Raw genomic sequence first — 27,772 nt, 5'->3', positions numbered from 1 at the left:
AAGTCAGCTCATAAAGCCGAGGTGTGAAACCTCGCCTGTTGTTGCGATGAAACTCAAGCTTCCAGCTCAGCTTTGCAAAACCTCGAGTTTGAGTTGCACTAGAAGGAAAGCCATTAAAGTCTGGCTGGTTCAGGAGCTCAGCTCTGGAAAGTACCAGGCTCTTGCCTGTGGAGAAAGTGCCTGGAGCGCAGGTAGTCACTGCAGACAAAACACACCCGAGTGTGTGCCAGGCTCTTGCCGGGTGCTTGTCAGTGGGGAATATTATTTTCCTTGGGCTGACACCTGGCTCACGCCAAGGACTCTGCTGCCAGTTGGTTTAGTCACAGGGACAAGCACTTTCTCCAGGGCGATGGAAGCGGTGAGTCATGAAGCAACGAAATAACATTTGCCCATCTGTGTTTGGTGACTGGCTGGTGTGGCAGAGCGGGAGTGGCTGGACTGGCTGGGAACTGGCTGGATTTCCTCCCTAATTCAAGATCATAACCTCTTAGCATTGGTGAGCTTTTGTGATTGGGGATTTGACTGAGTGTCCTTGGATCCATGGCTGATTTCTGTCAGAAATGAATTTCAAGTTGTCAAACCTGTGGGCTGAACTGATGCCAGTCACTAGTTCAAACACAGTTGAAGTTTGAGGGGGGAGAAGAGTTCCATCACTTGAGGTGGTCTCAGGGACTGCAGACAGATAAACATTTTTTTCCTTCTGAAGTATAATTTTCTGGAAAGGATACAAAACCTTGGAGAAGAGGTTGTAAATGTCTGTTGCTGGAGAAGTCTGTACCAGTGGGACCAAGACTTCCAAACTTCAAGATGATCCACATCTCAAGTGCTCTGCAGCATGGCAGGGAGACCATAATGTTGTGACTCTGCATTTTCCTCCATCTGCTGCTGAATACATGCAAAGCAGAGCTTGGAGAAGCAAAAGTGAGATGGGGAATTACCCTTTCATGTAAGAATGAAAAAAACTCGATTAATCAAGAGATTCCCCTACAGTTGCAGTGCAGCGCATTCTTAACATCAAATCCAAACAAATCCTAAAATCAGTCACGCAAAAGAACAGGCTTGAGCAATTCCCCTGCAGAAAGTGTTGAACGTAGGCTATCACCACTGGTGTTTTTGAAGCAAATCTGCAGATTATGCTTTAAGCTGGAAGAAAAAAAATGCCCTGGAGATGGAATTCGGCGGCTCTGTGTCTGGCGTGTAGGAACGTGACGGTACGCATCTGTGTAGGTTGGGGATAAAGAATCACAGCTCTTCGTGCTTGAGACAACACAGCTGAACATGCAGAGTTCCTACATATTTCTGTAACCTTTCTGTGCTTCTGCAAATGGTGATATTTATTCTGATCTGCTTGGAGAGCAAGACTGAAGTATTCCTGCCATGTGTATATATATCTTCCCTAATCAATTTTGAACCCATTTGCCAGTATCAGCTAAACCTGAGGGCGAAGGGGATATTCAGTCTCAGAGACATGACGTTCCTTTGAGTTTTGTGAAAACAAGCGGTTTTAATAGAGGAGAGAGACCTGATTAGCGACCCCATGGAGAGAAAAGCTGCAGTGAGAGCACAGCCCTTATTAGACATTAAAGAATCCACATGGGAGAGAGGTGTTCCTGACCGTGGGAAAAGCTGCAGTGGGAACTGGCAGTTATTGGACGCCAGAGAATTCGACCTCAAGACATGCATCCGTAAGAAATGAGTCTTCATTAGTTCTGCTCACAAAGCTGCTTTGATTTTTTTTTTTTTTTTAATAATATATATACCAATAAGCTATGGGTGCTTCTGTGCTTTTCCTTGATTGTTCCAAAGAAACAATGGGGAAAAGTGCCTTAGTAAGAGACTTTCTCTGTCCTGGCTGGCTGAGGTGGTTGTGCCTCGTCTGGTTACCCTGGCAGCTGTAAGTGGCTGATGTTGTGTCAAGCCCTTCTCTCCAGCGCGGTGGAGCTCTGGCTGGGCTGATGCAATGCTGGGTTCTCCTGCACTGCCGGCAGCAGAACTGCTGACTGGGGTGGGGAGGATATTAAATGTAGCCCAGTGAGATGTTGCATGGAGTGCTGAGAGGCATTTTTATTCATCCAGCTTCGTGTAATCCCCATGTCCAAAGCATGGGTTTGGCTCCCCCGCCCTCCTCTTCGCCCTGGTTTGAAAGGTTGCTGGGACTGCTCCTTGGGGCTGTTCCGTGTCCTGGGGGTTTTGCAGTGGAACTGGTCTGTGTTTTAAGGAATGGATGCGCCTATATTCAGATGTGACCTGATGTGTGTTGGCTGCAACAGCTGATGTATTGCAGAACTGGCTGTTGTGGGGGTTGCAGCAAAATTTCTTGGTGTGTTGACTCTTGGTTGAAATCCTTGCTACTGAAAGTGGGAGCTATGAAAAAACAGGTTTAAATATTCTGTTTCTTCCCTCTATGGTACATAATAATATCATTTGTATATTAATACTTTAGCAGTATCCAAAAGGTCACTTTGCAGTAAAGACATAAATAAAATGTCTTCATTAGGAATCACTCTTACTTGGGGTCTTAAAATGGAGCATTTGGCTGAGCTATAAAGAAAGAGGCGAGCACTTGTTCCAGCATGGCATTATCTCCGGACTGTCTGATCTGTTGAGCGTTTTGCTCCTAAATACCAGAAGTATCAGGAGTATCAGTGAATGTGCCTGTGCTAGCTTTTTAATTTCCTACTTTGTCATCTCTTAGGGAGGGATTACGAGTGCAGACAAAGCCCTGGCTGTTTTCTGTGCGTGGCAGGAACACGTGCTGTATCTCATTAACAAAACCCCCGTTTGTAGTCAGGAGTTGGGAGATTTCCCATTGAATGCTGCTGGGGGCCAGAGGGAGCTGCAAAGTCCAGGGGGGTCCGGGTTTGAGTGCTTTGGGTGTTGGGGCAGGAGTATAGAAGTATGAGAGTTGTGCTCAGGATTCATCCCAGGATTGTCTGGCTGAGCTCTGTAACCTGGGTGATTGTTTCTGTTCCTGGATTTTGACATTTCCCTGAAGATCTTTATTACTAGAAGAAGAGCTGCAGAGAATGCCCTGAAGAACGTTGTTTTTCTCCCCCCAAAGGTCACAGAGCCAATAAAGATCACTCTAAACAGGTTTTAAAGCATCTCATATTGTAATCTAGAAAATGATGGGAGCTTGGTAATTAGGGCATGTTTCTGAATCATTGCTGTCACAAGGGCTGTTCGTGGTGTGGCTCGAAAACCAGAGCTTCTTGTGATATAAGGAGCTTTTATTTTGCTTGGCACTGGGAAGGTGAAGGATTTCAAAGCTGCACATCTCCTGGATTTATCAGTCATGGATGAGCTTTCCTACTTGTGATGGTCTGGAGTGCTGTCCCAGCCACTCGCTGTGTCTTATCTTTACAGACACGGCAACTGATCTGCACCAGTGCCCCCAGCACAGGTGAGAAACAGGAGGAGCTGGAAACCATTGCACAGCAGGAGATGATGGTATGAGTTGCCATTATGGAATCATGGTGGGGATGGCTGACGCTTCTGGAGTTCTGCAGTAAATGGCTATGACTTCTTCAAAAGGAATTGGCAAGGAAGGAGAGGTGGTGGGGTAGCCCTGTGTGTTAGGAAGTGTTTGGATTGTCTAGAGGTTAATGATAGTGGTGACAGGGTTCAGTGTTTATGGGAAATAATGGTGGGAAGGCTAACAAGGGAAATATCCCAGTAGGAGTCTGTTCTAAACCACCCAGCCAGGAGACCAGTTTCATATAAAGAGATAGATGAAATATGCTCTAAGCAGCTGGGAGAAGTCTCATGATCACTCTTGTTCTTGTGGGGGACTTAAACCTACCACATATCTGCTGGAAACATAGCAGAGAGGAAGCAGTCTGGGAGGTTTGTGGAGTGTGTGAAGGACACAATTGGTGAGGGAGCCAACCAGGACTTGATACCGAGTTGTCCATAGTAGATACTGCTCCTGGTCTGCCCTGAGTGCAGCTGCTGGCCCAGGCATTCCTACCAAATGAAGTGATTGTAGCTCAACAGGTGACAGTTCCCCACATTTGTTAGACTTAAAATTAAGTGTAGTTTTCCAGGATGGTGGAATTCTCCTTGTTTGTATCAAGATATGTCTCAATGAAGTGGAATGATTTTCATCCCAGTCCTGTGCGCACTCTTCTCAATGGTCTGTCCCTGACTTTGGTGTCTGCTGCACATTAGTTACTGTATTTATGAAACAGTCAGTGCAATTTTGAGTGGTTTTTGTTTAGATGTCTTGATTTTTCTGTGTCTCTCTGACCTCAAGTCTCCTTCCATGCCAGGCATGTGATGATACTGTCAAATTTTGAGTAATGCTCTGCATTACTTGAGGCACAGTTTGATTCCAAAGACATGTACTGCTCAGGTCTGAAGATGGTGAAATACAGTCTTATATCACTCTACATATGAAATTGCCTTTCTAAAAAAAAAAAAAGTGTGTATATAAATTTTATGGCAGTAAAACAGGTGGCTATAGTGGCTATAATGTATATGAAGCTTGGAAGATGGTGGAATGTCATTTTCTTAGGATAAGTGTGTTGGAACTGCTGTGTATTTCATTTATTGTATCACTGCCCTCGTTGAGATCAGTTGTAGTGCCGTAATCTTTGCAAACGCCCGTGTAGAGACACAAGTTCCCTTTGTGTTGCTGGCTCAGGAACTCTCTCAGTGGTGAATATTAAACACCTTTTGTGAGCAGTGCGGGCGGGAGACGCTCACTGTGCGATTCCTGCTGGGAGCTGGTGGTACTGGAGGCTGGTGCTCAACTCCAAACAGGATTTCTGCAGGATAGCTGTCCCTGTTGCTCGGTGTCCTGCTGCTGGTAAGATCCCAGTGTGGTTGGTGCTGCTATTTGCTGTGTTATTTTGTGTATTCTATGGCTGGGAAGTGGCTGAACGTGCCGTTGTGGTGGGCCAAGTCTCTCAGGCTGTGAAATGAGCATCCATGATAGCAGAAGCCCTAGAACTAATGTTCAAGGACTCAACAGACATCCATTAGCCTGGCTAAAAACCCCCATGGAGGGTGATGGCATCTTGCTTTATGGTGGTTAGTAGCTGCACATCCTGGATTTCCTGTATCTCGAGCAGACCTGCTTTGTGCAGGGCTGAAGTATCCCTAGTGTGGGGTATTTGGACTGATTTGGCGTTAGGAGTAAGGAGAAGAGGCACAAACATCTGGTGAAGTATTATTTCAGGACACATTATTTTGTTATGAAATAACAACAAAGCCAGAGGAATGTGATTGGCCAAGGAAAGCTTCAAGCTGTGCGAGCGTTTTACTGAATAATGCAGGCTGGGGCTTGCTGGGGTTATATAATCACAGAGGAGGAAGGAGTTTGAGTGTGGTACAGCAAAATCAGCCGAGCTTTTCAGATGGCTAAAGATACCTGACTGCAGTCAAAGGGAACCCGAGTGAATACAAAACACTGGGATGTTCTGCTGTATCGGAGCAGCTTGTCAAATCATGCTTGTAATGGGTGGTGCAGAAACACACAGAAAAAGCTCCTGTGTTATTCTGGGTCTTGCAGTGTCTGTTACATTTAGTAGTGGAATGGAGCATGGCACCAGCTTCTAAATGAAAATGCAGTGAAGTTTCTTGGGCTGGAATGTAGCTGACCTCCAAAATTCTGCAGTGATGAAAATGGTGGGTATGAAGGGTCTTCACAAACCTGTGAGAAGCACAGCAAGAGAAATAGGAGGATACTGCGATTTAGGGTGGAATTTGGTTTATATTAAAAAAAATCTCCCTCACTTCAACTGACCTCTTCTTATCATGTCCAGATCTTCCTATAAAGATCCTAATCAGTTTATAGAATATTGCAACTAAACAGTAAGGTTTGCTCACTGCACAGTTACTGGCTGGCATTCTCATAGCCCATGCTTTGTTTAGAATGCTTCTGCTTGGAGCAGCAGGGACCGTGCAGGAAGAATATTCAGAGTGAGCAGCCATGCTGAAATGGTTTATTAGAGCTGGAAAGTCGAGGTGCCGATCCCCGGGGTAGGGAAGGCTGTAGGGTGTGGGATGACTTTGGCTGTGCCTGGGTGACACGTCGCTCCTGGGGAGGAGGAACCAGCCCGGCCCTGCATTGGCAGAGGCTGCGCCTCCCAACCTGGCTGTGCTGTCTCCTGGTTTGGGAGGAAGAGCTGAGGAGGAGGAAGGGCTGCAGAGCGAGGGAAACATGCTGAGCAGCTGTGCCAAGAGCCCAGAGACATTTCAGCTGCTTGAATATAGAGGTGCTTTGATCTACAGTGAATAAACCGATAATGCTTAAATTATGAATTCCTTTTCTTTGTCTGAAAAGCTGGATTAGTGTGGCTTTGTTCGAGCAGTGATTATTGGGCAACTTTTTTTCTGCAAGGGCTGCTTGGTGTGTGTTTACAGCCGGGTGCTTTGGTCCTGCTGTGCTGGTGGAGGGGCTTGGTGACATAACAGCTCCCCACGTCCTTGTCTCCGCTTCAGGTTGAACTGTAAACCCCGCCGAAAACACGGCCTCGGCCGCCTTCTTTACGATGTGGAGCTAATGATTAATCTGCAGGCGTTGTGGACGGGAAGAGGCACTAAAAGGCCTTGTTTTCATTCCAGTCTGCAGAGTGGGAGCCGAGCGAAGGCACCTCTTTGTTTCTGTTGGACTGGCAGCGATTGCAAAACGCAGCCTTGGGAAGGGCTGACGCACAGGTGTAGCGATATGAGATGAAGGTTGAGAGGAGCTGTTCTGCCAGCGCTACCAAAGGTCGTGGCCATGCCTCCCCTGGCCTTTTGTCCCCTCTTCCCAGCCCTCTGCCTGGACAAAGGTTACTCCTCGGAGCATGTTCACCTCCATCTTGCCTAGCTTCGGTGTAAGGAAGCGCAGTGCTCTCGCCGTCTCTCCTCCCCCGGCCCTTCAGAAAGTGTCGTGGTTTTTTCCTTGTAGCGTTTCTGTGCTGCAGTGAAGCCGTGTGGTGATGCAGCACTGCAGATCTCCCTCCTCTCCCCCGGTCTCCTCCCGGCAGCATCTGCCAAGACAGGAGCAGCTCGGAGAGGCGCCAATGGGTGCGGCCGGGCCGGATCACTCGGCACATTGATCCTGGTGGTGGGGACCGAAGGATGTCTGCAGTCACAGGACTGAGGCAAACCTTCCTCTTCCAGCAGCTCCCCTGCAATACTCAGGGCTCTCTCCTCCTCAGTTTTCTTTCATCCCCCGCTTCTGCTCCCTTTCTCCTCCTCCTGCCTGCCTCCCTCGCTTTCAGCAAAGGCGATTGCCACAGATTATCCTCAGGGCCTGTCAAGGGTACGGGGCAGGACACCGAAGCACAGCGTATATTTATGTATCTGGATAACGGGGGATTAACAGGCGCCGTCTCGGAGTGGAGTGATTTACCATCATGGCTGCAGTGCAATACAGTAGTAGCCTCCCCCATACATTTCTTATTTAGGAAAAAAAAATTAATAGCTGAAGTACACTTCTTCCAATATAAAAATTCATATTGGGAGGAGTCACACCTTTGCTAGGCGGGCTTTGTGGTAGATGGGGACCTTATTACACCGGTGTTTCGTATCCTGTCTGCTTTCTGGGCAGCGTGAGCTCAGATATTTGAACATTTTAAATACATTCTGCATCTTCTACAGCAAAAGAATGACAGTTCTGACTGTGTATGTATAATAATCTGTACGTGTTAGGATTTCAGAATTAGGCAGTAATTGTCAAGGTGGGGAGCAGGCAGTTGTTCAGAGCCCAGCTCTGATGTCACTGGCAGGCAGTGCTTCATGTGAGGTGGGCCGTGGTGGCTGCAGTCAAAGGACAGCTAGGATTTTAGGGATATTGATACCATTATCAACAGTATCTTAATCCTGTTCCCCCCTGAAGATTGAAGGCAAATACAGGCTCATGTTGCCAGAAACTGAATATGTAAACACAGTGAGCAAAAGGAAAGCGTGTGTTCTAACCAGTCAGTTTGGGAGGTACATGGTTTAGGTAGGAGGATTGGAGTCCATCTTTGTTTGCAGAGGACTGACACTGAAACCTGTTAAAGGGTGATCCTAACTAGGATTCCTAATTACTATCCACATTTTTTGTCACATTCATTCATGGCACATATCTCAAATATGGCACATTTCTCATGGCACATTTCTCAAACATTTTCTCAAATAGGCTTTTTCCTGTTTTCCTTCCCTCTTCTTCCTTTCCTGTTTCTTCTCCTGCTCTCTCTACATCTGCCACATCCAATTAGGACATTTTTTTTCTCACACAGATTTTATTAACCATCTCCTCTACTCTTCTGGGCTTTCTAAATCTTACTTGCGTGGCAAGATAACCAAATCCAGCTTCCAAAGAGAGCATACTTTGAGAAGCAGCTTTCCTGCAGTTCCATTTGCCATTATTTGAAGCTTTTAATTAAATAAAATACAAAGAAACAATAAAAAAATAACCAGAGCATTACAGATTAGGAAACTCCCAAGAATTAACACAGGGCACAAAGGTGACAAGCTCAGCCCTGGACAGCTGAGAGGCAGGAACGTGTCTTGCGTGTGACTGTGTCTCTTTATGCCCAACAAGGCGTTTATTTTTTTCTTGGAAGATGTCCTTGTTTGTGCGTACAGCCGTGTTCAGTGGAATATAAACCAGGGAAGAAAGGGCTCTAAATCCAAACCAGGTTATATATGTGTAGTAGGTCAGGCTGGAATGAGAAGGCACCAGTCAGTGAGGCAGGTTTTCAGATCGTATTTAAGGATTAGTCATCCAACAACAATGATGAAATTGTAAGGTGTAGGAAAAGCCAGGCATGAAACCAAGGCAGCTCGGGGATCTGACAGCGTGTGTTCCTCAGCCTGGTGGTTGTATTCCCTTCTCCTTGTGTGTGTGGCTGAGAACAGTTTTGCCTGTTTAAGGTCTGTTTACATCTGCCCGGCTTTGTGCTGCCTTTGTGCATAGAAATTTTTTCGCAATAATTCTTCATGGAGTTTACAAATACTTCCTGATTAGGTTTTTTATTTGTGCGTCCCTTTCCTCTCTGTCGGCACATTCAGAAATACACTTTCTGCCTTTTCTTGTCCTGGATTACCAGCTGCAGTTCAAAGCTTTTCCCTGGTTTGCTCAGAATCTTTTGGCAGAGAGAACTGAGCACCCAAACCCTGCAGTTGCTGGCTGTTAAAATGTCACTGTGCTCATCCCGCCCAGCTTGTCCTTTCTACTGTGAGTGGATGCAAGTTATTTAAATATGTTTTTACATCTTGTTTCCTTGTGTACACAAACATGTTTGGGTTTATTTTTATTTTGCATAGACATTTACTCATCCATAAGTGCCAGTGTTGCAGTTACTTAACATACATTACGTAGGGTGGTGTCACATTCCCTCCAGCATTTCTCAGCTCCTGTTGGGCAGCTGGGTCTGCAGTGGGGCTGGGAGGCTGAACCCCAGCAGCACCTGGGTCTGGGGGTCCGTGTGTCCTGCCAGGTGTGGAAGGAAACGGGTTTGGGATCAGGAGTGAGGATCACAGTGAAGACTCCGGATTAAATACAGATCGAAGTAGTGGAATTGCTGTGTCAAGGTCGTTTGTCTCCTAAGAAAAATGTTGGCTGTCTGTATTTTTCCTCGTGACACAGTTTTGTTTTAATTGTGCCTCTTTAATTGTGTCAGACTAACGATGTGCAGGGTGCTCTGGTTGTGAACACCTTTCAATTTCTTCAGCTGCTGCTCTGTTGCTATTAAAAGGGTGGTCCCATGGTAGGCTCCCCACACTTCCAGAAAAGAGTTTAAATGTAACCATGGAAAGTTTAAATGGCTTTTTTCTCTTTCCAAATGGCTTTTCCCCTCCTGGTGTCTCCCAATGATTGATTTTCCTGGCACAGGGGAAGGGTGAAGGGTTGGGTGTTGATTTTGCAGGAGGCAATGTTATTAAACGTGGTCTCTTCCCACCAGCACTAATGTGTGTGCTCTGCTTTGCTTCTCTTCCAGATATGGACGTGTCGAAAGTGTCAAAATCCTCCCTAAGAGGGGGTCGGAAGGCGGAGTGGCAGCGTTTGTGGATTTTGTGGACATCAAAAGTGCCCAGAAGGCACACAACTCTGTCAACAAAATGGGAGATAGAGACCTACGGACGGATTATAATGAGCCAGGAACCATTCCCAGTGCTGCGCGGGGATTGGATGATACAGTTTCCATAGCATCTCGTAGTAGAGAGGTTTCTGGGTTCAGAGGAGGTGGTGGGGGGCCCACTTATGGCCCCCCACCATCACTTCATGCACGGGAAGGACGTTATGAGCGGAGACTTGATGGGTAAGTTCCAAGGTTTCTCTAGGCAGGTATTTGTATTTGATATGGTGAGAAACACAAACTCGTATCTAGGGCCCCCAGATGGATTTAAAATTTTGGGAATTATCTATGTTTCCTATTTTGGGTTGGAAACGGAAGTGATTTCTATCCCAGTGGCTGGTACCTTGTGGATCCATAGAGGATGTGTCCTGCAGCTGGTTGGATATCTACCTACACTTGAAATAAGGTGGTTTTAAGATGGAAGATTTCCTTTGGCCAGCATCGATGTTGGAGTTACTCTTTTCTAGAAGTAGCGATCCCATTTCTTGGATAATATTAAGGCCTTGCTGGATGTATCCCTGCTGCCAGATGGAGCTATCTCTTACTCTACAACATGTGGTGAAGTTCTCTGTGGAGTATCTTCGGAATACTAGAACCTAGAATTCGGTGAAAGCTTGATGCCTAGCTCTCAGTTCTCACTATTCGCAGCGGGTATGTTAATTGGATTGTCACCACAAAATTCAGAGTAGACTTTAATGATGCGGCCCCTTGGATTCTACCGACAACTGTTAGCCATGGAAATAACGCTTGGATGGAGAAGACCGAAGGCAGCTTGTGATGGTTCCATTTTGGATCTACATCATTTCCAAGTTATTGGGATTATTCTTTCTGATGGTATTGGCAAAAAGAGATGGCGGACATTACTAAATTTTGGAAATTATAGTTTTTTTTTTTAAAGCTGGGATAAGAACTACTGCCTTGAATTTATTGGATGGTATACAGTCAAGACGCCAGTAGCCATGGGGAGTGGATTACTATCTATTCTCTTAAAAAGCTCTGCTGCTCCACATTAAACATACTTTAGCTTTAAGGACGTGGTGCTAATACCCGTTTGTGGATACACCAGTGAGAAGTGACTGGGCTGGATGGTTACCAAGGCGGCCAGAGGATGTCTGCTGGCAGCAGCGTGAGGGCCCTCGGGCCTCGGGGGATCTTCTACCAGCTGCTTGATTCAGACTTAGGGCTGGAAATTAAAATTATGGATCTATTTAAGTGCCTTCTGTCTCAAGAAAGAAGTCTGGGGGTTTGAGAGTTACAGTTTCAGTCTGGGACTACTTCCGTCCAGTGGAATTTTTTTTTTGTGTCTTGTCACTAAGATTTTTTTTTTTCTTGTTGGTTCATCTAAAATATCATTTGACACCCTTGCCCATTAAGAAGGTGGATTACCCCTGTAAGAGGGGCCAAAATTGGGGAAGTTATGTTCACAATTCTCTCCCTAGATTTAATTGGGAATATAGGTCGTGTTTCCACACTTGGAAAAGGTTGGTATGTCCTGCCCTGTGTATATTAGCCCCTCTCCTAACCCAAGTCAAACCCTCTCTTTCCACTAACTCCAGTAGCACTTAGTACTAATAGATAAATGAAGAAAGCTCTGTAGCCAGTAGCTGTTCAGCTCTGCTTCCTCTGTCTGTCTTCTGTGTCCTTCTCATGGATAAGGATTTGTTCTTTCTGTCAGCTCTGTAGCAGTAACCTGCTAGAAGATACTGCTTTTTCTCTGACCTCATTAAATCAGCTCTCACTGATTAACACCTTGTAGGATGCTAAATGCAATCGTTTGTAAAATTGTTGATCTTGGTCCTTCAAAAGGGGGAAAAAAGAACCAAAACAGAGACACATTTCTGTGCCAGATTCTGAAATAGCTTTCAAAATTCCATTGTTGCGAGCAAGAGGTAATGGAAATAGAAACGCAACAATGAATTTCAAGCAGATGTAGAAGATAATGACATTCTCTTGCACTGGTTAAATAGTTTTTTATATCATTTCAGAGAAAAAAATGCAGGCAAGATGTGAGGGAGCCCTATAGAAAGCTTGATATGAGTTACAATTTAACAACAGAGAGTGAATATATTGAGGGGATTAAGGATCTAGTGATTCATTGGAGAAGGAATGGAAGGAACTTCCTGAGATGCTAATCAAAAAAAGATTCAAATCCCATTTTCAGTTTATAAAAGATCCCTGAAATATTTATGCCATTCGAACTAGAGCTGTGATGCAGGAGAGGAGGAGGAGGCACAAGGCAGAATTGGGTTATCAGGATTCAGGAGACTGAAGTGACTCATAGCACATTCTAAAGGCAGAATCTGAGAGAGAAGGCTGAAAAAAAAGGTTTAAATGTCCTTTGTAAGATGGATAATTAATTTTTAAATTAATTTTGGCTACCCTAACATATAAGATATTTAGAATTTTAGAAGTATTTTTTAAATGTTCAAAGTAACCATTCTGGATCTTCCATTTTGTAGATGTAACTAAGATGTATCATCCTGGTACTTGTCTAAATTGGAATATTCAACTATTTGTAGTGTTGTTTATCTGTCAGTCTCTTTATTTGAGAGATCACACTAACTCAGAACACCAGCGAGCCTTTCTCAATTTAAAATGTTCAAAACACTGAAGTGAACTGGACTGTAGCTGCTGGAAAGCAGCAGCTTGTGCAGACAGAAATTCTGTGATTGCGCAGTCCAGACAAAAACACTGCCTAAAAACTGGATTCTCAGTCCATGTGTAGGGTCTTAGTATGTTCTGGGGACCTGCATCCTTGCAGTTCCAGCATTAGTAATGGAGATGTTTCTTTAGCATCTATAACTTTTACAATGAATGATTGTAGCAATCTGGTCAAAGCAAAAATTCCCTCTAAGAGGGTAAAATATTTTAGAGCAGCAACAAGAAAGCCCCTAATTTTCTGGGAAGTCTCTATGGGTTATGCCACCCCTTTTGAAAGCAGCTTTTTACCTTTGGGTCATGCTTTGCATGGAGGCTTTCATGGCTACAGCCCAATTTGTGATGCCATTTTTGCAGAAGGATAATTACAAGAGCTCCAGCAATTACCAAATTTTGAAAAAAAATTTTTTTGAAGCTCTTAAGCAAAAATGGAGAGAAAAAGAAGAAGTTAATGATGATGTCCACAACCATGAAGTTTTTCTTGTTTAAAGAATTTAAAAGAAAAAGAACAATTGAAATGAGGATTCTGCATGGGAAAGCAGAATTTTTTTTTCTTGTGCAGGCAAGTTGCTGGTCATGAAAGCCCCATATTGTGATTAAACCAAAATGATTGCTCAGCTTGATTGTATACAAATATAACTTGGGAGTCAAGTAAAATGTTTTGAAGTTTGTCATTGTTTGCTTGATAGGTTATTGCTGGTTAGTGCAGAAGCAGTCGCAACAATAAGTCGAGTGCTGCCATGAATGTTTGCATGATTTGCTTTGGGTTGTGCCTGCCCCGTTCTGATGTGATATTTTTCCCCCTTCCCAAATGCAGGGCTTCAGATAACAGGGAGCGTGCTTATGAACATAGTGCCTATGGACACCATGAGCGGGGGACGGGCGGATTTGATCGGACGAGACATTACGATCAGGATTACTATAGAGACCCTCGGGAGCGGACCTTACAACACGGGCTCTATTACACTTCTCGGAGCCGAAGCCCAAACCGCTTTGACGCTCACGACCCCCGATACGAACCTAGGGCCCGGGAGCAGTTTACATTGCCCAGTGTGGTACACAGGGATATCTACAGGGATGACATTACACGGGAGGTACGAGGCAGAAGGCCGGAGCGGAACTACCAGCACAGCCGGAGCCGCTCGCCGCACTCGTCGCAGTCCAGGACGCAGTCCCCGCAGCGCCTGGCCAGCCAGGCCGCCCGGCCCGCCCGCTCCCCCAGCGGCAGCGGCTCCCGGAGCAGATCCTCCAGCAGCGACTCCCTCAGCAGCAGCAGCAGTACCAGCAGCGACAGGTAGGTCTCTGTGCCGGGGGCTGTGTGGGTTGTTTCCTGCGGTGTGAGCCCGAGGAGTTGTTCCATGGCGAAGCTGTGGTCGCTGAGGTAGAAGTGAAATGTCAAAAAGCTCAGTTGGCACCAAGGGTTCCAAGGGGAATGCTGGTGCTGTTGTTTTCCATGGTGGATCCATGCAGCATCTGTAAGATGGTGGCTGGGCAGAGCAGGGATGTACAGGCACAACACCTCGCTGCCTGTGTGTCCGGAGAATGGGGTCACTTTTATTTGCTTCAGTGAGAGAAAAAGCAAATTTTAAGGTCAGCTATTTTACAGACCACACTTCAACATACTTTGGGAAATGATGAGTGGTATTGTTCTGTTTCTTCTTGTTCACTGACACTGCTGACGTTCACAAGGTTGATTTGTCGCCTTCTCATTTCTCGCCGTGCTGCCTCACAGCAAAATTTGTAGACTTGGAAGAATTAAAAGAAAATAATCCAAGTTTGCAATTCTTGGGGATGCGTTTCCTTGGTTCTGCAATAGCTCTGTATTTGCATGGCTTTACAAAATACCTATGGGGGAGAAAAGAAGATGTTAGAAAATCACTGATTTCTTTCAATGATTTTAAAATTCATGTTGAAGTGCTGCTCTGATATTTGGTCTTTTAAGAGTGAATTCACACTAAGAGTGGAAGCCACAAAGCTATCGTTGCACCCATAAATATTTTATGCTCTTTGGCTAAGAGCTCTGCTCTTCAGGAGGGTTTGCAGAATTGGCAGTGTTTCCTTTGCATACCAGGTCTTTTCTAAAACTGAAAATATTCATTAAGTAAATAAGTGTATCAGTAGAGTGTTCGATTTTGCAAACGCCTGGCGTGACAGAACAAGGGGGAATGGCTTCCCACTGCCAGAGGGCAGGGTTAGCTGGGATATGGGGAAGGAATTCCTCCCTGTGAGGGTGGGCAGGCCCTGGCACAGCATGCCCAGAGCAGCTGTGGCTGCCCCTGGATCCCTGGAGGTGTCCAAGGCCAGGCTCAACTTCGGGGCTTGGAGAAGCCTGGGATGGTGGAAGGTGTCCCTGCCCAAGGCAGGGTGTGGAATTAGGTGAACTAAATTTAAGTTCCCTTCCAAACTGTTCTAGGAGTCTGTGTTTATCACTGTGAATGGAATTTTACCACTGTCAGAACTCTCTGGCCAAGGGGATTATTCTCACAAAGTCTTACCTTGAATGTTGAACCTTTTGGAAGGGTGAGATGGGCTGACACCCACGGAGAGTGTACAGAAGATGAGGAAATCAATGTCTCCTCTTCTGATTGCCCCACCCCCTCATGTCTAAAGAATCATGCAAGGATTTATTTACTTCTTTTAATTATTGTTTTCTCCTCTTGGATTTAGAAATCCAGGTCCTGTCTCAGCTGGAGAGCAGGTGAAGATTTAAGACATATTTCAGGCTGCTTTTAAGCACTTGTTTATTTCCAACACCTCTCTCAAAGAGAGCTTAATGCTCGAATAAAGACAATCCTTTGTCAAAGATGTTTCACACTTATTACAGCTCAGAAAAATCTGTGAGACTTCCAGAGGTCTCAAAAAAAATCTTAGAGAAAATGGATTGAATGGAGGACTGGTTACAGTTAAGGTTTTAAAAAAAAAGCTTGAGAAGGGGTAGAAGAAAAAATCTCTACTTGTGCTTCTCTGCTCCTTGTGGAATGAGAAAGGCGTCCAAGAAACTCGTAATATTTATAAAATGTCATTGTTGGGATGTCGAGGCAGGATGAAATCCTGTTCTGAATTTGAGAGGACTAAATATGATCCCACTGGAACCAAGTTTTAAGATTTAATGAGAAGAAAAGCAGCGTCTGCTGTGCTTGAGCATTTCATTTTCTTGGCAATTTCTAGTTGTAGTAATGGAAAAATAGATGATACTCTGGGAGGAAATAAAACATTTTTTTCTTATTAATACAATAAAATCAAACTCAGTCGAGCAAGTAATAGAATCTGGTGGATTGTATATTTAATTTTGAAGGATCAGAAAAGAGTTTTACATGTTTCATAGCAATCAGATAATAATAAACATTTAACCCTCTCTTTACTTTGGGAAGCATAACCCCACCTGGCCTTGAAGTCTTTCAAAGCACAAGTGTTTAATTTTCAACACAGTTGAAATGTAGCCATGTAAATATTAACTCATACACTGTTGGTGAGCGAAAGCTGCCTCACCCCCTTTTCCCTGGTTCCCTGGCTCCCACTTGCTGTGTGATATATCCAGTTTCTTTTGTCTGGAGAATAATTATTGGCTGCAGTTTCCATGGTCTCGAGGATTTCAGCAAGCCAGAGATTCTCTTACGGCTTTTTTATAAGTGGAAATGGCCAATTTTGAGGGGCCATGGTATTATTAAGGTCTTTATGACACTGCATTCTTCTGAAATTTAAGAATTTGGTCACTCAAGTCTCGTCCTGTTGGTCTCAGCTGGCAGAGTTGTGTTCCCTGCCCTGGAGGGTGTTTGGGGCACATGGTGGGTGTTCAGCACTGCTGGGAACTTTGTGCTGGGCACGTCCTTCAGGAGCTGTGAAAAAGCAGAAAGGTGGTGAAGGAGAAGTCTGGATTTGCTTGCTTCTCATTTTCAAGAATTGTGTGAAGTACATAACGCTGATTAAATGGAGCTGATTTTCCTTGACAATACTGAAGAAACACTGCTTGCTTAAAAATTAAAAAACAACCCCAAAAAGCCTTTATCATGTCAAGCTTCAGAGTTTGTTGTGTTGGATTACTAAACATTGCTTTAAATTGCTATTTGGAGGCCTTTGCAGGTAATGGTGCTGCAAGGAATAATTTAGAAACTAAAACCAGAAAGAACACATTAAAAATAACCAGTATTCTCTGAAGCCAGGCTTTATTTGGGGTGTTTTGTGGCCTCTCAGAAGCTGCCCGCTGAAGTGAGGAAGCTGGTGGATGTGGATGGTTCCTGCTTGGATTTGAGGAGAAATTTGTGTTTTGAAGTCTTCTTAGTGTAAGATTGCTCATTCCCCACCTATATAGTGGAAAAGGGTTGGTAGAATTTTTTTATCACCTTGAAAGAATAAAAAAGCCCTTGAAAATGATAATTTGCCACCACCAGAAGCTTCATTGTCTCCATTCTGGTGATTCAGACACACACCACAAATGATACATTAGCAAACATATTTTCTGTACTGTGTCATGGAAGAAGCTGGCTCTGGATGGAAGCTGGGTGATCCCACAGGAAGCAAACAAGATTTTGTTTGTGCCCTGCCCAACCTCCTGGAAACATCCTCCCTGCTTTTAGGTTTTTTTCTTTTGTAGCAAAAGCTCTTTTCTAGGCTGCTTGTTGAGGTGCTCTAATGCACTAAAAATAATTTCTGGGCTTTTTGATTCAGTTTTGTAACGTCAGATGGCCTGACACGTCTCTTGCTGCTCCATGTGTTAGTGATTATTCTTAAAGCTTTGCTGCAGCAGTGTGCTGAACCACCCAGTGCTGAGAGCAGAGCGTTTCGCTCCTAAAATCCTTGTTGGGATGGAGTTTGAATTCATTTACAAAAACCCAGGCAGAAGTGTTTGATTTCCTGTAGGTGATGTTCAGGCTGTGAAAGTGTGAACACCCCATGTGTTCCATCTGTAGATAAGCGACCTGAGGTTTCCCTTGGCCTTTAATTTATTTTTTAAGAGTGTTTATTCAGTTATCTGATGTGGAGGATGCTGGGGGATTTACCAGTTAAATGAATAATTTCCTATAATGTGTAATGTAGTCACCTTTAATTTATTTTTAAGAGTGTTTATTTGGTTGTCTCATCTCCAGGATGCTGGAGTTCGATGAAAAATTACTTAGATGACTATTTCTCTATAGCTTGTAATATGAAATAGATATTGGGAAATGAAAAGAGCATTTTCAGCTTAGATACAACACTGGTTTTATATTCACTGAGATCTATGTGAGTTACTCCAGTGTTCCTGAAATCAGGAAACGGGAAGAAGTTGCACTTTCAGATATTTGAAAAGGGAAATTTTTTTTGTAATTCTGATAGTTGTATATTTAAAGTTCTCGTGACAAGTGGGCAAGGCATAAGGTAATTAGAGATTGGTTTTAATTTTAGATTTCTCTGTGATGAAATTCTTTCTGGAGCAAGGAATTACCATTGGAATGGAATATGTGTGTGTCTTAATATTGAAATAAACTGATGAAAAATACTGCCAAGAGAATTTTAATCATGGGAAAAACAGGCTCTCTGAAACCTCCTGTGTATTTTATTTAGTCAGGGACTTTCCTACCCTGTTTCAACAACTGAAGTGAAAGTAGAAAAAAGTGAGTTTTAGTTTCATTACATAATGCAAACCTTTCTCTACCATTGTCTTCATCTCCTCCTTCCCATGTCGTTTGCTGCCAGAAGTGATGAATCACTGATTTAGCTGAGATTTGGGATTTTTAGTGGGTTTGGAGATGCCTGTGTTGAGGACAGATGAAAAATCAGGACGAGTGAGGTTAAATGTAGCTGTTTAGTCTTCATTGAAGCATCTGTGAGATGGCTTTTGTTGAGGTTAAATAATTTCACATACATTTGGTACTGTTGAGATGATCTGAAATTTTTTAATCTCTTCTGGTAGAACGACAGGGTTGAGCAGGCTCATTGTTGGTATGGGAAAAAAATTAGGTTAAAATTTATAAAAGAAAATTAGATAATTTCTTAGAGTAGGAGGCCTTTTCCATTACACAAAGGCAACAGTAAGTCCTGTCAAGAGTCAGGTGAAACACCTCATCCTTACCTTTTGTTCACATAAACCCGTGTGCTGCTTTAATGTTCTCTCTGCGCGGCAAAATGTGAATTAGGGAAAGGAAAATTTAGAAAAAAAATTCCACCTCAGATACTCGCAGGTTTTTGTTAACAACTGTCGAGAGTTTTCACTTTGTTCTTCCTTGCGTTTCTGCTCGTGTCAGCCTGTGCTGCTGCTCAGCTAAATATAACCGAGACCCTCCTTTAAACGTTGCTTTTTTTACCCTTGGGACTGTATCGAGTTTCTTGAGATTGAGCAGAGGCAGAACGTTTTCAGATGGCTTTGGAGAGATTATAATACAGAAAGCAAAGCTTTATACTCGAGATATGCCAAAAAAGACGTACCTGTGCATGTGTAATCACATAAATAGATCCTTCTGGGGAAAGAAAAAAAAAACAAACAAAAAAACAACGTGATATATCAAAGTTCTCCTCACGGATGGTGAAGAAATGGTGCCTCGGCGCCCTTGGCAGGGAGCGGCCGCAGCCCGCTTGTCCCTCAGCCTCTCGCCCCAGCTGCTGACAGCCCGCATTACCTCAGCCCTGGACTCGGCAATAATCTATTAAAAATGTGCGTTGCATAATAAGATTTTTATCTCGCTCCGAAACCCCGCCGCTTTCTCTCGCCTCACAGCCGGCGGAGCGCGCCCGCCGCTGTAATGGCGGCGCGGCCGCGGAGTCGCCTCACCCAGTTGTTTCGGGGGGGGCAGGGAGAGCGGGTGTTCCTGAGGGAGAAGCGGGTGTTCCTGAGGGAGAAGCGGGTGTTTGGTGGGGGGAAAGCGGGTGTTTCTGGAGGAGAAGCGGGGGTTCGCCGCCGCGGTGCCCCGGCGGGCGGGGGGCGGTTGTTTGCGCTGAGAACCGGTCTGAGCCGGCGGGAGCCGGCCGGGGCTGCTGCGCCGCCCCCGGGGCGGGGCCGCCCGAGCCCCGCGGAAAAACACCGCCATTGCCACAAAAAAAAAAAGGCTTTTAAATTAAAAGAAATATATCGAATCCCTCCCCCACCTTAGCACTAGAGCAGCTCTCGCTCCTGCGTGAAGGTTTTCCCTTCACACAGCGCAGAGAAATGAAGTAGCAGCGGCTGTGTCAGAGCCGGCGCTGAGGAGGGAGAACCACCCTCTTTCCCTCTCAGCCTATTTTAGGTTGTTTATTTATTTGTTTTAAACCTTAAATGCTCTGCTCGCTCTAGAAGTTAAGCACTGGTTTCCTAGCTGGAGGAATCAGCCTCCAAAATCCCCCCAAAAGGGCAATTTTGGAGCCTACCCCAACATCCTAATACCACCTCTGCCGTGATTTGACATAATTTCAAAATTAAATAGAAATTCTATCTTTGTTGGCCCCTCTGGGAGAACCCACCCCCACCTCTCCCCCCCTTACCTATAAATAGACAATAAAATACTTTAAAACGTTATAACAAAGAGGGGTTTTAATTTCTTTTTTATTTAGTGTTTAATTTTCTTGGCATGAGCTGCCCAAAAAGAGTGGACATTTGGCTGCAATTAATACCCCCCACCACCGCGCACTCCCAGTAATAGTTGGTAATTGCTGGCTCTAAGTGACAAAGCAATTAAGCCTCTTCCTAAATGTGCAGAAGTAGGTGTTTATCTAAATCTGGGCTGTCAGCCTTTGTTTCTGTGTCAGGGCCCAGAAGCTCAACTGCTGCTTTCTCAAAGTGCATTTGATTCTTTACAGTCAGAGGAAAAAAAATATTTCGAATTAATTTCAGGAAAGGAGTCTTAAAAATATATCATGTTGTGGATGGGTGAAGTGGAAATTACCCTAGAAAAATATTTCTGTTTTATTACTATGATAACTATTTTGATTATTTCAAACGACTTTATTGTTGTTAAAGAGATTATTATTATTATTATTTCAATGCTTTAAAGGTTTCTTGCAATGAGGTCAGAATCTTTGCTGGACTGTATGAGGATTTGTGGCAGCTGATTCTAGACCCTTGGGTGAATTTGCCTTTTCCTCAGCTGGGGGAGAAAGAGCTGGGTGTGTGGAAGGATGTGTGTTAAAAATGATATTTTTAAGTCACTCCTGGACAGCTGTAGGTCTGTGGGAGCCAGTGTCTGGTGTGAGAATTCGCAATTTCATGTCTTCTTAACTCCTTTTTTAGGAATAGTGGGAAAAACCTGAGCTATGTGGACAGCACTTCTCCCACCAGCATTGTGGGAGACTTTGGGCTGTTCCTTAAGTCCATGGGAGCTGCTAAAAATTGCTGTTTTCCCAAAGGTCAGGTGCTGTTGGATTGGGTTTGACTTTGGGGTTATGCGTGTGCGTATTAACAAAATGGTCACTTCTAATTGCATTTTTAAGGCTTTGATTTCCTTCCAAGTATTTTGCTTAATCATCTTGAGTAGGCTGAGGGAAGGAAAGAATTAGCTGAGGTCAGGGAAGTTGAAGCTGCCCGTGTTACTGCTCAGAAGCCAGGCTTAGTCTTAGGGATCCTGGAGGCAGGAAGAGAAATGTGTTCTCTTCCTGCTGCACGCTGGGAGAGCAAGGGGAAACCAGCCCCGAGAAAGCCAAGGAAAACAGGGAAACGTGTGGTGCCGTGGGCTGTGGTGGCTGCCTCCCTCTGCACAAGCAGTCCAGATTCGCCTTTCTTTGGGAGACACACAGCTCGGATGTGAATCATGGCTAAAATAGATTAGAGGATCGTAGCCTGGAAGTGCTTATCTGCAGCGGTGGTGGAGTCAGACAGCTCAGATGGAGACACAGGCACCAGAGCTGGGGGAGAGCATCCCCGTCGCACAGACCTTTGGAATAAAGGGCAGTTTAATAATTTCTGATGAATATTCACATGGAGGGATGAATAGCAGAAGAGGAAGGCTGTATTGAACGCTTCTTGAAAAAATGCCATTCATTACAGTGATCAAAGGAAAAATCCAGCCACTGCCTGGGCTCAGCCATACGTGTTCCAATTAAAGCCTAGACACCACATCCCTTCAAACTTGCAAATACAGCGATTTGTAGGTTTTGTTTTGGTTTTTTTTTTTCCCCCAAAGAGGATGTTTCTGCCTCTGCCAGAGGCATGGATAAGAAGGAGAACCTTCCCTGTAAAACCTTAGGGCTGGGAGAGCCGGTCTCCTCCAGGCGTAGCAATGCGACTTGGGCGTTAACTTTACAAACAGTCTCAGGTGGAACATGTTGTACCTAAATAAGGTTACAGGGATGGGAATTAGTAGTAAATAAGCCTTATTGGGGAAAAAATAAAAAATAGTATCATCCCCTAATCTTTGCTTGTTGAAGTAACCATGTACCTGATGCGCTTAGCTTTGCCCTCATCGTTCCAGCATCGAGCGCAGTCTGGCTGTGACGTCGCGAGTGCCGAAACCACTAATGATGGCATCAAGGGTTTAAGTGCAAAAGCTTCTTAGCAGGAGATTAGGGATCCCACTGCAGATCCTTGCGGTCAGCTCCTAATGCTGCTCAGAGAGGAGAAGGCAGCGTGGCTCTTGAGTGGAAAATCATGGGCTCGGGAGAGAGGTGAGGGCTTCGATGTGTTCTGTAGAGGAAAAAAAAATTATATATGTTGGGATGTGGTCCAGATTTTCTTTAAATCTTGAAGGGAAGCTGAGTTTCCAAAAGGAGGAGCAGGGAGACATGCATTGTGTAGATGCCATGTGAATAAAGTCTTTGCGTGATTATTCATTAAGTGCCTAATATATGAACAAAAATAGCTTTGGCATTAAGAAACAGGACTTCTCTGTGATCTCTCCTTGCAAGTGGCCCATAACAAAGGTAGGGGACCTGTTCCTTTGTTTCCTGGTCCTTCCAGCCATGAGTGTACTCTGCTGTCTGGAGAAGCGAGACGTGGAGCCTTTTAATTCCTTCTCTTTGAGAAATGTCTGGGCTTCAGTGCTCAGTTGCTTTATTTAGCTCAAAGCGATGGTTTTGGCTAGAAGACACTTGGAAATCCAGGATGGCAGGAAAAGTACCTCTTAGAAAATCCTTTCCACAAGAGGGAAGTGGTTTTCAGGCCTGTATCCTCATTTCTTCCATGGCTGTGGGGTGTTCTCTGCAGATGTCCAGAAATTATCAGTTTTATACCTGGGCAAAAATGTGAGAACCTCATAAAACAGTTTAAAAATTGAGAATAATTAAGACACATCTCCAGCAGATCCCAGCTCTAAGGGCATTCATGTATTTATTATCTTTCATCCGTTTGAGAGCAGAGAGCTTTTCTGGCGTGACAGCACATAAAAGAAAGGCACTGTTCTCCTGAAAGTGAATTCCCAAGAATGCCCGGCCCCAGGTCCCTGTGGACACACGGTGCCGGGCTGGGCAGAGTGAGATGCAGAGTGTCCTACTTACCGTGGCTGCTACAGGTCTGACCTCCTTGGATCATCTGACACCTCGTTGGGTAAGAGGTTGCTGCAAGATCTCAAACCCTCAAATTATGTAAGATTTACACACTTGCTTTGAAGTTAGTCCCTCCCTTCCATGTTTGTTTACTGGCTGGTGTGTCCTGTTGGATTGTGAAGGATGAATAGTCGCAGAAAGGAAGCTGTCGGGTTAGTACAGATTTTCTGTTCCTCTTGGTTTTCTAAACGCGCACGGAGCTGTGCTTATCCTGGTTCCGGAGTCTGGGAATACGCCGAGGACGTCCTGCGCTGGTTGGGCCTTTGCTGGGTGAAATTTTCAGTTTGTTTGTTTGTTTCTGAGATGGAGAGAGGGAGGAGAAAGGCTCATTGTGTTGCTAGAGGAGAAACAGGGATGGTATCTAACAGCTGTCTCAGGAGTTGATGTTTGGCTTGCTTTTTAATATACAGTTTCTCTTGAACTTGGAGAAATCACATGGAAAAAAGGAAGGTGCTTAATTACCCTGTACATGTGGCTGCCATGGTTTGGGGGTTTGAAAGCACTGGCTCCCATAAGGGAAGCACACAGGCTTTGCCTGTGAGAATTCCTCAGAGGACTTTTCTTCTGTCCAGTCCTCTCACTGTGCCAGCGGGATTGCCTCGTGCTGCTCCTCCTTCCCCAGCCGCTGCCATGCGGGGTGGAGGCCCGGGCTGTACTCGGTCCGGGGAGGTGTAAGGCATTTTCTTCTGGTTTTTCCCCTACTTATGCATTTTTCTCACAAATTAAGTTCTCACCCATGCTTTGTGATCCCTGGTAAGTGCGATTGAACTGGCCCAGGCTTTTGAGAAAGAGAATCCCTGGACTTCTGACCATGTGTGGAGATGTAATCACTAAATTGTAACAAACAAATTCCATGGAATTAAATTACAGCAAGGTGCTTTCTCAGAAGTTACTCTTAAATGGCAAACACTGTCATATGATATGGGTTTTGCTGGGTTGGTTTGGAGTTGTTTTTCTCTCAAATTGGCTCTTTAAGCCGTGCATTGTTTTCCATAGTTGTTCAACAAGGTAGAATCACATTGTCTCCCCTGGCCTACTGCAGATCCACAAGAGGTGCTCTGGCACTTTACCTGTTTCATACAGACATTTTCTTTTTGGGTTTATTTTCATTAGTTCAGTGTTTTCTACCCATGTGAAAGCTTACAAAAAGTTCTACTTTTAGTTGTATTTTTATTTGCATGTGGGCAGCGAAATGAAGTAATTCCCAAATATAGTCCTAGCCAAGAGATCCATCTGTTCCCTGCATTTTTAAATGGCAAATTAATCCTTAGCATAGAACTCATCAAATGTCTTCTCTCTATAATTTATGCTGCCTGAGATCACAGAAATGACTTTTTTTTTTCCCAGGCCTTCCATTTTAAGTAGTCCTTTACTCCAGAACAGCAGCTCCCATTCTGGTTTTACAGAGCTCTCCTGTGATTCCTCCAGTCACTGTTGTCGGTCTAAAAGGGGGCATTAAAAAAAAAAAGCCTCCAAAATTATTCTTCCCTTCATCTCTTTGGTGTTTCTTTGAAAGGCTGTAGAAGATTCTATTAGAATCTTAGATCAGAAGGAGTATTTTATGATTCTAAGATGTAAAGGAATAGAAATTCTCTTTGAAAAACACCCTTGATAAATGGATTTATTTTGAATGGAGAGCTAGGGTTGCTCTGACCATTTCCATTTGGATTTCTGTCTTTGGACAATAGTGACCATTTTTAGAAGTACTGAACTTCCATGGCGTTATCTGCCATAAAGGGAATTTCTATATTAAGCTTTGCATGTTCCCAAATTTACTTAAGCGGCATTGTAGCTCAGCTGTGTATCTTGGCATGCCTTCCATTGCAGCTCCCATCCCAGGAACAATTCTGTTTATAGGAGAGGATGCACCATTTCAAAACTGCTCCAAATCAGGAATTTCAACAAATGGTGTTTTGTGTATTGCTAAAAAAACCCCATGCCTTGGGTTGGGAGGAGGCAGTGCATGCAAATAGTGCCTGGCTTGGTTTTTTTAAGGCAAGGTGTGATGCTTTTCTAAAACATGAAGACAGAATTAATTCTATGGGGCTGTTTGCCATGATCTTCTGGCAGCTTTATGTTAAAAAGTGACTGCAGTAACCTGGAGGTGAATCAGTGCTAGGGTTTTTTTTTGGTTCTAGCATATGTCTGAAAAAGGCTTTTCTTCTGAAAGATGCCCAGCGCTCAACACTAAGTCAATGCCAAATGGTTTTAAAATTGTACTTAGAAGCGTTTATTCCCAGGAATTCATTTGACAGAGCTCTTAAGGCAAAAGAGGTTATTTTTTGCTCCTTGAGTAAATGTGTAGTAGCCTACTTGGATGCAGTGGTGGTTGCATTTTCAATGGCATTTGACTCTCCTGGCTCATAGGCAGCACTGGGAGTGGAGTTAGGTGTTTTTTCCTTGGATGCCGAGTAGGTCCCTTCATGAAAGCAGTGCTGTTGTTGAGGAAACTGCCTTTAAATATTGGGCTTGATGATCATGGAGCTCTCTTTCAGCTTAAATGATTCTGTGCTGCTGTCTTGGTATTTTGAAATGGCTTGGCCACCCGTGAGCCAGGAGATCAAATTCCTCAGGCTGTTCCCTCTGTGATTCATGGAATGACCTTGGGCAAAGCCTTGGCCTCTTCATACCTTCCTTTTCTATCTGCAGTGAACCTTAAGACAGCCTCCTATGAACCTGGTACTGAAATACAGCTTTTGTCCAAAGATTTCATGTGCTCTGAAGTGTCAGTTACAAAATACTAATTTAGATCATCAGCAGATAGGTGGCAAAAGCTCTTCCCTTTATCACAGTTACTCTGCTTTTGGCCAGCTTTTGCCTGATCCACGCCTGGAGCAGCAGCTCTTCCTCAGGCATGTGCTGGCAGTGCTTGGAATAATTTGGAGCATGGCTGGAGGAGATGGGAGTTCTGGGTGGCTGCAGCAGGACTTCTCACGAGGGATCTTGACCTAAGGCTTCACTCTGTGAAGGTGATGTTAAACAGAGGCTCATCCTGCTCACCCATTCTCACACCCACCCTCTTTCTTCCCTCTTTGCATCGGTGGAAGTTTAATTGTGGGAAAGCAGAGCTGAAGAGCTGCTTTGTACTTCACCCTCAAGGCCTCGATGACTTTTATCTTTCCCAGCGCCGAGCTCTGTCACCGTGGCCGTTTGCTGAGAAAGCATTTCCTTCAGCTTCCCAGGGTTTCTTTTGGAGCATGAGCAATCCCACTGTTCCCAGGGAGCATCCATGGTTCAAAGAGGCATTGGCTGGGCAGGCAGGTAACTCCAGCTGCTCGCAAATTCAACACCAAACCCATCCACCTCCACCCGCCAGCGTAGGGAACACGGGGATTGAGCAGCTTCTTCCCAGCAGTGAGAGGCTGTTGTTGTCAGTGCTGAGTCAGCTCTTTGCTCCAGAGATAGGCCAGTGTGTTTGTAACCAACACTTGTTTTCCCCCGGGTTAGTGTTTTTAATTCTTGGTGCATGAAGTTCAAGGCCAAGGACAGGGGGACACAGGTCAAGGAGCGAGGTGGCAACACTGACTGTGGGTTGGGCACAGTGTCCTCAGCCAGACAGAGATTAATATAAACATACATATTTTTAGCAGTCATAATGGGTTATTTAGTTGCAGGGAAGAATTAAAAGGAGCCCAAGGCTGTCTGGAAACTCTGAGGGCTGCAGGGGAAGGTGGTTCTGGGGGTGGGAGTAGTCCATCCTTCTGGGCAACATCTCCCATCTTCTCCATGATTCATTTCAGACTTTCATCAAAGATCAAGTGTCAGACATCAGGATAAAATAACTGACGTAAATATATTTGTATATATTTATACATGGCCTGTCACAGAAATGCAAATGGAATGTTAATAAGCCACTCACTTGGCTTAGGATAAATATGTGGTAAATAGTACCTGGAGGCTCTGTCTTCAAAAACTTGCTGGTCAGAGACTGAAATAAATACAGCAGCAGTGTGTGTTAGTTGGCGATGTAAAGGACATTGAGTTGTCACAGTTGTGTTGCTTTCCCATGGCCCTTAAACGTCGTTTAATTTCATTTCTTTGGATTTAGGATTCCAGCCCAGCAGGAGATCATTGTAGTCTTCTCTCTGGGCGTGGTAAAGCAGAAAAAGTTAAGGGAAGGAGGATGTCCTTGTTTCATTAGTCTGCAGTATTTAATGATCTCTCTTTAGAGTTGTAAATGCTGTTTTTTTCTGTTGCATGCTGTTTGTGGCTGTTTCTGTTTCCGTGCAGCACTGGCCTTTCCCCCCTCTCGGTGGATTGTTGTATCATAGCTGAGTGCTGCTAAATACTGCAGAGTGTGTGACATGCACAAACCAGAGTTCCTTGGGTGGCAAGTTCTCAGTGGCTTGAACGGGTGCCAAGAATGTCACGGAATCACATCCCGGCAAGCTTTGCTCCAGAGGGGCTGAGGCCGGGGTGATGGGCACAGAGTAATTACATTGAGGGAATGTTTAGGTGGCTTTCTCTGCCCTTCCTCTTATATCCATATTTCCAGTGGAAAGCCTTGTTTGCACATGGAGGAAAGGGGTTCAGGTTCTTCGTGGTTTCCCTGTGTGGGCTGAGCCCCTTCAGTACTCGCCTGCAATTGGCAAAATGCGGCGACGGCTCGTTTCCTCTTGATCTCTTCATACAAACCA

General features: G+C 44.6%; 1 protein-coding gene across 4 annotated transcripts in view; it reads left to right on the top strand.

Moving 5' to 3' along the window:
* SPEN (spen family transcriptional repressor) overlaps nt 1-27,772 on the top strand; it is a 66,350-nt gene that overhangs the window by 8,159 nt on the left and 30,419 nt on the right. For all 4 annotated transcript variants that reach the window (XM_084220370.1, XM_084220371.1, XM_084220369.1 and 1 more), the window contains exons 2-3: nt 9,921-10,241; nt 13,534-14,010. In XM_084220370.1, coding sequence (XP_084076496.1) covers nt 9,921-10,241; nt 13,534-14,010 — 798 coding nt within the window. The remainder of the gene's footprint in view (nt 1-9,920; nt 10,242-13,533; nt 14,011-27,772) is intronic.

The sequence above is a fragment of the Fringilla coelebs genome (assembly GCF_963513975.1).
Source record: "Fringilla coelebs genome assembly, chromosome: 22".
NCBI lineage: Eukaryota > Metazoa > Chordata > Aves > Passeriformes > Fringillidae > Fringilla > Fringilla coelebs.
The sequence above is the reverse complement of the archived record's forward strand: the minus strand, read 5'-3'. Positions and strand labels throughout refer to the sequence as shown.